This window comes from Mus caroli, chromosome 16 (assembly GCF_900094665.2).
Source record: "Mus caroli chromosome 16, CAROLI_EIJ_v1.1, whole genome shotgun sequence".
NCBI classification, from domain to species: domain Eukaryota; kingdom Metazoa; phylum Chordata; class Mammalia; order Rodentia; family Muridae; genus Mus; species Mus caroli.
In genome coordinates this window covers 86,481,140-86,492,694 of record NC_034585.1, presented here as the reverse complement: position 1 = coordinate 86,492,694, position 11,555 = coordinate 86,481,140, and the positions used below count along the sequence as shown (strand labels likewise).

Sequence of the window (11,555 nt, the reverse complement as noted above, 5' to 3'; positions counted from 1 at the left end):
GCACACAGACACATGCAGTTAGAAAGCAATAGTGATGCAGACAGTGTGAGCACACAGACACATGCAGTTAGAAAGCAATAATGATGCAGACAGTGTGAGCACACAGACACATGCAGTTAGAAAGCAATAGTGATGCAGACAGCGTGGGCACACAGACACATGCAGACAAGTATAATTGATTCTTTTATTATTAATTATTATTATTATTAAGGTGCAAAGACAGGGCACAGGAGAAAAGTCTTTTCCTTAATGCTTGAAAAGGTACACTTTGTTCCTTAATGTGTACCATACAGGAAAACTAACTCAAAAAATGGAACAGACTGAATCAAACATTAAATATCTAAAAAAAGAAAGAAAGCCTTTCTGACCTTGGGACTAAGCCAAGATCTATCAGACAGTACAAAATGTACAATTAATAATAGGAAAACACAACAAAGGAGACCATCGACATTAAAGACAATTCTTTAAGAAAAAAGGCAAGCTGTAGTCACGATTTGCTAATTATATCTCTAATAAACTATATGAATCTAGCATACAAAGAACTCTTAAATTTTAATTAAAAATAAAAACATAGGCCGGGCGGTGGTGGCCCACGCCTTTAATCCCAGCACTTGGGAGGAAGAGGCAGGTGGATTTCTGAGTTCGAGGCCAGCCTGGTCTACAAAGTAAGTTCCAGGACAGCCAGGGCTATACAGAGAAACCCTGTCTCGAAAAACCAAAAAAAACAAAACAAAACAAAACAAAAAAACAAAAAACAAAACAAAACAAAAAAAAACCTAATAATAAATAAATAAATAAATAAAAACAAAGTAATTTAAAACAAAAATAAAATAAGCCTCAATTTTTAAAGTTGTAAATGGGACAGACCAAAGGTAGACTTTGATAAAGTACAAGGAAAGATCTCTGAGTTCAAGGCCACTGGGACAAAGCAACTCCCAGATCCAGGTGTGGTGGCACACACCTTTAATCTGGGCCACACCTTCTGCTGGAGACCTACATAAGGACGTTGGAAGGAGGAAGATTTACTCTCTCTTTCCTTCACCTGCTTGCTGTGTGGGACTGAGCAACTGCTAGATCCTTGGACTTCCATTCACAGCTGCTGCTGACCATCCTTGGGAGTTGGACTGCAGACTGTAAGTCATCAACAAATTCCTTTACTATATAGAGACTACCCGTAAGTTCTGTGACTCTAGAGAGCCCTGACTAATACAGAAGTTGGTACAACTTACAACAATAAGATACAATTTAAAACCAGAGAGTTAGCCCTCAAAGCCCTCCCGCAGTCAGGCACTTCCTCCAGCAACGCTGCACTTCCTAAATGTTCTTATAGCATCAACTTGACACTCAGTACTTAAATACAGGAGCCTATGTGGGACATTTCTCATTCAGGCCACCACACCATTGGAATGGCTTCTTGGGGCCACACGCAATGTGTGTCTTTACTCAATGAAGGAGGTAACAGCTTGTGATGGCTATGGGGGCTACGCAACAACCTCCCTACACTCTCTCTCCAAGGCTTAATTCCATTTATTTTGACCCAACACATACACACAAACTAAAGGGTTGTAACCACCCAATTTATGAATCGCTCACTTGTTCAACCCTAAATCGTGATTACTTACCTCAAGCAAGGTTAGGAAGCAGAGTCTAGAATGTTCCGTGGGAACTGTCTTAAACCACCTCCTCCATGCTAATGGCCAGTATCTTTTACTCATTTATTTCATTTTGGCTACTTGGTGGTGGGTGGAGTGCTTTAATCCAACACAGTCCCCAGCATTTTTTCCCTTCCTATTGTCCATTCATTCTTTTACTGGGTATTTATCAAAATATTCTTCCAAACCACAGCACACTCTCTAAGAGGCCTTATTGATTTATTCATCTATACTTTGCTTAGTGTCTCCTGCTTCTGTCCATGCACAGCCCTGCGCTGGCAGGGGACAAGGAGGGGCATCCTGGCCCGGAATGCATCAGCACTCCTGTCAGCTCTATGGTGCCCCACGCCTCCCTCTGTAAGTTCTAAGTTCTACCTTCCTACAGTCCAGAGTCAACTTATGTAAACACCAGTTCTGAGCCAACCTCGGTTTTCACTACAGTAAACAGTAGGCAGTGCTTTCTTCCACTTCCCACCCAACTGCCTCACAGATTCCTCAAGCACACCTATAGGCAGAAAGATTTTGATGGTGTAAGGAAAAGCGAGCTGACAGATGCCAAGAGCCGACTTGGCCACCTTCCAGGCGATGGCTGCAGTCTTCCTGGTCACTGCGTACCAGCCCATCCAAACCACACACACAAAGCTTTCGGTAGCATTCTGCGGAAAGAGCAAAAGGAACGCCCAGGATGGAAGCGCTGAGCACAGGTTCCAGAAGCCTCCCAGTGCAGACCTTGAAAAGACGAATCTTAATGCACTTTAATTTCCAAAATGTCTTCATGTCTTCAAGGAGGGCAGTAGGAACCTTGTGTGTCAGCTGAGGAAATGAAGAAGAGGCCATGAAGCTGAGTGTCGGTCTTGCCCGGCATCCTTTTCTAGTCTCTCTCAACATCACAATCCAATGTCAACAAGAACAGAGACTCAGGAGGCTTCTATGGCCTCCTTAACTCACCCCGCTGCCATGTGTGTGTGCGTGCGTGGCCTTTCCACTCCCAGACACGCGTAAAGCTGCTGACAACTTTGGGACCAAAAGACTTACAGAATTACAGGCTGTGACCGATAGGTGGGAAGGTATGGCCCAATCCCTTTCACTTGAGGAAATGACAACCAGAAAGGGAACTAACTGGTCTACTTTTCCACAGTGTCCTATGGAAGGAAGCCAGGGCCCTAGGCTGCAGCTCCTCCCTTGCTACACAGCACTGGCACTCTGGAGGCTTCTCAAGGAAAACCGCAGGCTTGGAGCTTTCCAGAATCAGCTGCTCTCGGCCTCTGGGTGTCTCCATTGCTACCAACCCTGTGACCTTTACCCTTTAACTTACTTCCACCAGTCTTCCAGGCCATTGGCAACCAAACCCAAACAAGAGCTCTGGCCAAACTGCAAGCGGGTTTGTGCCCACAACCTCAGCATGTGACTACCATTTCAAGCTTATCACTTTGCTGATCTGTGCCTGGGGCTGATGTGGGCAAAGACTGTTTCTACTCCCCAGGCTCCTCATTACACCATGGAAATTTCCAGAAAAGGAAACACCCAACAGAGAAGGGGAAAGTAGCTCAGAGATGGGCAGATACACTGCATCCACCTCTCCTTGAAAGCCAAACTATCACCACCATGTCCTCTTTCTCCTCCTTGAGGTCCAGGCATACTCAACCTGTGTGTTTGAGTGGCCCAGTCTATCCATGGCTTCTTACACACAGAAACCAGCTGCAAGGTTCCTGGTTGCTTCCACAGTATCCTTTTCTTTCTTAACTACTTCTCTAAACAAGCTTAGGCAAGTGTGCATTGCAGACAAACCTCAGAAGGCTGAAGCAACCAGATGCACAGGCGACCGCCTCTTAGAACAGTCCTTTGGCCAACTGACATTTTAAAAGTCACCAAGGTCTGGTGCTATTAGTCCAGGCTTCTACAACTTCCACAAGATCCCCACTCCTCCCAGGCTACTACCATCCACACTCAGCTGTGGGCCAGACAACAGAGCACTGAGAGACACCACCCCAGCCCCCAGTTACAGCTCTGCCTCCTATACCCTTAGAGGATGGAGAGTTTCAGAAGGCAGCACACTGTCTTTCTCCTGACAGCCTATGAAGGCATAAAGCTGAGACCTGTGCCGAGAAGGCAGTTCTGCTATCAGCGCCCTACAACCTCCTGCAGGCTCTATAGGCTGCAGATCCAGAGAAGGAGACATGAATAAGGCTAAAGAGAGACCAGGGTCTCCAGAGGATGGGAATGTACCTCACTCGCTTTCAGAACTGCAGCCCTGCAGTAGAACAACTGCTGAGCACAGCGACTTAGATAGAAGGGAAGTGCGGAGGGTCTTGGTATGTGGACCTCTCTCATTTCCATTCATGTCACTATGAGTTCCTCACTCATGGCAGAACCACTTACAACTATGACTCCCCTGCAACCGCCCGACGGGCCTGAAAGAGGACATCCCAATCAAAGAGTGACAGCAAAACACTCCAATCAGTTTCCATTTCCCATTTTTATTTTAACCATTAATTGAACCAATAAGTGGACAGATCATTTTGGGGGAAAAAAAAATCAGTGTGATAATCTAAAAGTCTAATCACAGTATATAACCGCCTTTTAAGCACATGATGTACACAGAGAAAGCAGCACACAGCAGGCAGCCAGGTGGGTAAGCAGTCCTATGGCGGCCTTGAACACAGAGCCCAGCAGTGTTTACATTTAAAGCTGTTTTCTGCATGTGGTTTTAACAATACGGAGCTGTCCCCAAACTTCTCCCTTCTCTGCTGAGCTACACACCAACACCACAAAGGTGGAAGTGAAGTGCTCATTGTCTCCAAGCAAGGAGAGCTGGGGCCAAAACAGGTTCAGAGCACTAAAGCACATCTCATTACAGATGCAATGTTCAAAAGCCAGAGAGCAGTGAATGGCTTCTGCACAAAATGGCCTACAGGTGGCACCTTACCCTCCTCTGAATTAAGACAATTTAACTCCACCAAACTCTCCACTACAAGGGCCAGGGCTCCAAAGGTCTGAAAAGGCCCAAAGAAATGGCTTCAGAGGACAGGCCATGCCCAATACTGGAACAATGCGCTCAAGCTGGCTCCCTGCACAGTAGTCCTCTCCCAGGGAACCAGCGTCCAGAGCTGCCACTGCTCTAAAAGCTAGCCCTCGCCCTTCAGAACGACAAGGTCAGATCAGGCACTAGGCTAGGTCACTGTCCAGAGCTGAGCCCCCAGCCCCACTGTTAGAGGTGTTGGTAGTGTTTTTAGATATAAAGGTCACATTCTTTCAAACTCCTCTTGTCTGAGCCCCACAAAAAGAGCTCTCTTACACTGGAGCTATGCTCTTTGTCACCGTCCCTCTCAGACACCCTCCCCTTCCCAGTGGCACACAGTGGAATTTTCCATTGAAGTGCTCAGTGGCTCCCGGTGGGTGGGGAGTCTATAGCTGCAGAGCATCCTGGAACCCGTCTGTCTGAAGACAGAGTCATCTATGTGGATGCCTGTGCCTAGACTGTCTTGGTTAAACCTTTCTGATCCCAGACATCACAGAGGTAGCGGATTATTCACCTTAATGCCAAAGGCTGTCTACAGACAAACCCATTTCTTTTTCTACCCATCTGTTGGCTCTCATGCGTTGTAAAAATGAGTAATTCTACAAACCTTGGGGGAAATGCCACTTAAAAGAAACCTTCAAGGACACAGCATCCCCGCCCCAAAACAAGCTGCAGAACATGTACACACAGAGACAGAGCCATGGCACAGGCCTTCACCTGATGCTGGCAGGAAAACATACGACAGAAATGTTAACTAATAGGAAAACTATAGAGGAGACTCGATCTCCTCTAGAGAGGGCGCCAGCGCTCTCAAGCTGCAGACATACTTGGGAGCAGTCAGTAAAATTCCGCTCATTCACCAAAGAGCTGGTCACTCTGCTCACTCTTCTCGGCCGTAAATAGCAGGGTATCCTGCACATACCCAGCAGAGCTGTGCCATAAGCATCTACCCAAATTTAGGCCAGAACTCCTCTCACAACTGAAGAGTTCTTATGGACATGGAAGTGAGCCCAGTCCCCTGGTCAGTGGCAGGCCACCTGAGGCACACAAGTTCAGCTCTGTCCTCCCTTCAGTACCTAGTGCAAAGAGCTTCAAATGGTATGTAGCCCTGGAGTGAGACTGACTGCTGTGTCTGCAGTAGGGCATCACTAGCCCTCAGGAAGATGCTAGCCCTTTATAGAAAAGGCCAGGGAAACATTTACTCCCATTGCTCCCTCTACAATGTTTGACAACAAGGGATACCTCCAAAGGTATCCTTTCCACCAAATAGACAGGTTCGCGGTGAGTCTGTGGAGGCACAAGGGGAGAGCATGCAGAGACCTAAGTGGGACCAGAGCAAATCCAGAGGGAAGGATACTTGCCAGCTTGTCTGAAACCGGCAGCTCTAGGTTCCAGGCACTGCCTGTGACAACAGGTGGTAACTGAAGCCAGGGCTTCCATCTGGAAAGCTGATCCATGAGAGAGAGCAAAGGTTCCCAACCACTCCCACTGGGCCCAAGAGGCAGAAGATCTATTCAAGCCTGCTCCGTTACAAGGTCAGGATCTGGCAGCCAGCTGACCTGCAACATGGCTGCCTTTGGGAACACAGAAAAATTATATACATAAAAGCTACAGGTGTCTGAGACCTTGTCTCCACTTTGATAAGGGTGACCATTTGGAGCCAGGTGGAACACACAAGAAAAATTTTAATGAGTTTTATATGATACTCAGCTGAGCATACACAAGCTTCATCTGTATACTGGCCTGCGAGTTTCACCATCAAGGTGTTGTGGGGAGCAAGTAAGTTCGTAAGTTCCCAGGAACAGATCTGCAGGCCAGTCTCCAGAACATACCTGCTTCTCAAGGGTCTGACCAAATCAGTATGTGCAATAATGACATTTCTCCTTTCGGCATAAACTTGTTATAGATCTGGCATTATGAATAAATAATAATATCAAAACCACTTTCAAAGTGTACCTCATCAGGGGAGGCAATCCAGCTAACCCTCCAACTGAAATATTTCCCCACCTAAGCATTTCTCTCCTTGCTCTCTTCCTTCGGCCTCCTTGGCCTCTGGGCAGCAAGGGGCCAACTGGGGAAGGATCTAAGAGAATGGCAGTGCACTGCTCTGTCCTACTGAGAAGCAGGCATGTGGCAGACTCTGTGACCTGTGTCTAGCACGCCTCTGCAGTGAAAGCATCACTATTCAAACTCCCCTTGCTGCCTCCTATCGAGCCCAATCACCAAGACATCCAATCACCGACAGCTGTGACACCGGCAACCCCAGCAAGGCCAAGCATCGTCCAAGACTCGCCTGCGGCACATGGCACGGCAGCGTATGAACGTGGGCCCTGGAGGACACACAGGCCTATTTAATTATGGCACACACTGTTCTAGACACACACTGACTCCTGCACACAGAATCTGTGCCTTGGCCGAACTCTGAGTACACGTCACAACCTTCAGCACTGCTGAGATGAACCAAAACTCTAAATGCTAAACACGTCATTGACAAACCAATCTTGTTGCTTAGCTATTTTCAGTGCACTTTCTATGGTATATCATGTGTGTAACACTTCTTGATTACCCACAATGCATACAAGCTATCTGTCAAATGGAGAAAATGCCTACTGCAGGGAAGGCTAGCTAGGCTTAATGACTGAAGAATCCAACTGGCTTCAAACTCCCTAAGGCAGGCAATAAGAAACCTTTTCTCAGGCAATTCTAAATATACTAGACCTCACAGGCTCGCTTAACAGAAACACTGTGGCAAGCATCCATTACTGTATAGAAGGAAAGTGTCGTGCTTGGGCCAGAGACATGGCTCCCGTGGAAAGGCTGGGGTACAATCTGGACCACTGGAGCTCAGTTCCTAGATCCTACAAGGAAGCAAGAGAGATCCAACTGTCTAGAGTTGTCCTCTGACTTGCGCGTGCGTATACACACACACACACACACACACACACACACACACACAGGGGGAGGGGGGCACAGATGAGCACTTCTTGCTGAAGGGCTCCTCATGTTGATATGCTAATGTGTCTATGGAGAAAGGTCATATAAGGCCCCACATGAACTGATGTCACACACCCAATGTGTGCTTGTTCCGAATCTCTGTAAGTTAGTGTTCAGATAGAGCACTTTGAAAACAGGACCTTCTTCAGATAAATGCAGGCAATGACTGTTCTCAGCCACACAAGCCGAAAACCTGAGGTCTTCCTTGTGGTGCTTGCTCATAGTGCACACCTGTAGTGAACTGCAAAACCCATTCTTTGCTAGGGGCTCTTCTCTCTCTCTCTCTCTCTCTCTCTCTCTCACACACACACACACACACACACACACACACTCCATCCTTGTTGTTGTTACTGTGGAAGAAGCCCAGCCACTGGTCCTTTCTGTTTCCTAGCAACACTCAGGCAATCTGGCAAGGCCCTCACAAGAAGCTGCACACAAATCAAGTCGAGGCAATGACTGTGTCTGCAATGTGTGACTTCCCGGACCACCCGAGTGTGCTGTACACACCGTGAAACCACAGAAATAAAGCAGTGCCCTGACACAGTGCCCTGATGATGTCCCTAAGACAACTCAAACATGGGACTTGAAACCAGTACCCAAAGATGTCCAGGGACGCTGGTGACTGCACAAGGCACAGAGTACCGAGTGAGAGGCCTGGACAGAACGCACCTTCAGAAAACTGAGCGCTGTGTGGAGTGGCCGGATCATCTCTGTGCAGCTGGCTCCGGCTCCAGGCCAAAGAAACCCACTTTGCCTATGTACGTGTAACCTGAGATATTCTGAAGGTAAACGTTCTGAAGCTGAAAACAGAGCTTCCCCAGCAGGAGCCTGTAAGCCGTGACACTGTTCTGACCCACCTGGTATGGTCAGTGTAACATCCCAATCTGAGACACAACACTGCTTTTGTATGTGATACCTGCAGGACACCCGGGACCTACGGGCAGCGGCGCTGTGACAATGTCTAAGACGCTCAGCGTTCTTTCCGAAGCCCGCACTGAATCCATCTCACGGAGAAACTTACCCTCCTCGGCTGTGCTGCTGGCTGTGACTCGAGATCCTGTATGGAAGTGCACGCTCACCCAGGCTTTCCAAGTTCCTCACTATGGCTCCTCGGTCCATCAGGGATTCTATTGTACGTTTCAAAGCAGCAGCGGTCTCTGGCTGTTTTATGTTTTCATTTTTAAAGAGAAAAAGAAAAAACAGTCACAATCAATATGAAAACTGGAATGGGGATTAAGTCCATACTGTTCAGGGGCCAGCACAGCACCATGGATCTGGAAGGCAGAACTAACCAACGGAGCCCCAGCAGGCTCACACAGTGCCAATCACTGTCCATCCTTCTATATTATGACTCAGAAATCCCAGGAAATCAGCCTACAGGCAGGGCACCTGACTAATGTGCCAGCCACAGCTAAGGGGGAAACGGATTCAATTCCAAAGGAAAACTGGTAGATCGTAATCAGAAGGGCAAAGGGTCCAACCTACACCCTCGTGGAGCTAATAATCTAATAAAGAATTTAACAAAGACACATGGGAGGGGACCAGAAAGCAGAAAAGGACAGTGGTCTTGATACAGACATGTGCATGTGGCTGCACTTGTGTGGGTGCCCAGAACCCAGGCCTCACTGGTCAGCCAGTCTAGCCAAACTCTGAGCACAGTTCTGGTGAGAGACCAAGTCCCAAAAAATGAAGGTGGCAGGTAAAACTTAGAAGATACCTGAAGTAAACCTGTGTTCCTACCCCCACCCAATCCCTACAGGCACAGGTAAGTACACCATCTGTCAAAAAAGAAAACAGCTCCCTAAGGAAGGCAGGAAGCACATTCTTTCACTTTGTATCAAAACCAAGGCATGAGCTGCCTGAGAGGACTAACTCGTTCTGCTGTAATTTTAAATTAGTCAGCAGTTTAGAGAACACCTGAGGGCTGGTGAGATTGCTCAGTGGCTAAGAGCACTCAGTACCCAACCTGAGCTTAATTTCAGGGACCCACACGGTAGATGGAAAGGCCTGGCTCACACAAGTTACCCTCTTACACTGTGGGAAGTGAGCCTACACTCATGCACATGAAATAGATAGAAGTTTTAAGAAGAAACTGCAAGAGAAACAAAACATTTTTGGTTATTAAGGTTGCTTAATATTTTTTATATTATATTTTTATATTATATCAAAAAAAAGCAGACTCCCAAAGACAGGGCCTCAAACTTTGTTTTGGCAAATTAAATTTTAAGGGAACACAGCCAGCTCATGCATTTGAAGTGTTTATGGCTGTTTGTGCTTAAAGCAGATTTGTAGTTACAACAGAGACCAGATGGCCCCAAACCCAATAATTACTATGTAGCCAACCTCTGTGCCAGCAGGGCCTCAGTCCATTCACCCTAAAAGATACCACAAATCAGCCAAGCCAGTGACTGAGATAGAAAGTGGATTCCCAGCAGACAGGTCGGCAGGCTGATGAACAACACTGTCAGTCTCAACCTGCCATAGGCTCAGAACCAACTCCATAACTCTCTATTCTATTGACCCATCCCTAACCTAATTCATATCTCGCCACACATGGTCTTGTGTGGTGCTGGAGAATCCGGGACTGGTAAGAAAGTTGGTGCCTATCTGGATTTACGTTAACATAGCATGTTGCCCTACAGTAGAGCCTTGAGCAACAGCAGGGTTTGTCGGTGCCAACCCCCTTACACCTGAAGCCCCAAATCCAAAACTAAACTTGATTATCCAAACACCTAACTCCTGGCCAGTTAACCAGAAGTCTCGCTGATTAACACTGAACAATCAACTAGCACATATCAGATGTCCCGTGTGCTACATGTGCAGAAAAACCTGACAACCAACAACCTCCTTGCCAGGGCAGAGTAAGAAAGGAATTGCTCGTGGTGGTCAGCTGCATGCTGGGAATTATAGAGGCTCCTGGTAACACCTGCGCTTACTGTACAAGCAGCAAGACCTCGCTGGGAATGACCACGGTGGTCTATCACACAGCACTTGACTCAACACAGAACTTAATATTTTGCCTTTAATTCTCCTGATACTCTCAACTAAAAAGTGTTGTGGATTCCTTTTAGCTTGTGTTTTGTTTTGAGACAGGACCTTACTCTGTAGCCTAGGCTAGTCTAGAACTTTCTAGGTAGCCCCAGCTGGCCTCCGATTTTGGCAGTTCTCTGCTTCTACCTCCCAAATGCTGGGAATATAAAAATAAGCCACCATGCCTGGAAGTGTGCTAACTTCTAAGCTTGTACAGTTGCTCTGTATATATTTTATAATAGTAGGTGAGCAAACAAATTGTTATCTATTTTATGTATTCACCACATGGTCTCTTCTTTTCCATAGCTCTAAGCTTTACCTGATGACTAAACATGCTAAACACATCTTGAAATGTTTACTGGCCATCTGCATTTGTACCTTTGAAAACTGTTGAGTTTATTGGCTCACTTGCTGATTACAAAATCGGGGGGTTGATGTTTAATTTCTGAGGTTCTTTATACATTTTAACCATCAAGCCCACCTGAAGCACAGCTGTTAGAGGACTTCTCCCACTCCGGAGCCTGCCTTTGTACTAAGCTGGGTTCCTATCCCTTCTAATTTCATGGAATCCCACTTGCAAATTCTTGGGCTTACTTCTGGTGCTGTTAAGAGTCTTTTTCCAGAAAGTTCTTCCCTGTGTCTATATTCTGATATGCTTTCCCTAACGTCCCCCTCAGCATCTCATGGTTTATATTAAGGTATTTTATCCACTTTGAATTGATTTTTGTACAGATTAGGATACCAGCTTTCCCAGGTAAAATTTTTGAAGAAGTTATCACTTTTCCAGTATGTTTTTCACACCTGTGTCAACAATTAGGTTTCTGTAGCCTCGTGGGCTCATCTCTAGGTTCTCCAGTCAG

General features: G+C 46.6%; 1 protein-coding gene across 1 annotated transcript in view; it reads right to left on the bottom strand.

Moving 5' to 3' along the window:
* Mrps6 (mitochondrial ribosomal protein S6) overlaps positions 1–11,555 on the bottom strand; it is a 53,690-nt gene that overhangs the window by 4,359 nt on the left and 37,776 nt on the right. Inside the window, exon 3 of the mRNA XM_021184592.1 lies at positions 8,687–8,826. Coding sequence (XP_021040251.1) covers positions 8,687–8,826 — 140 coding nt within the window. The remainder of the gene's footprint in view (positions 1–8,686; positions 8,827–11,555) is intronic.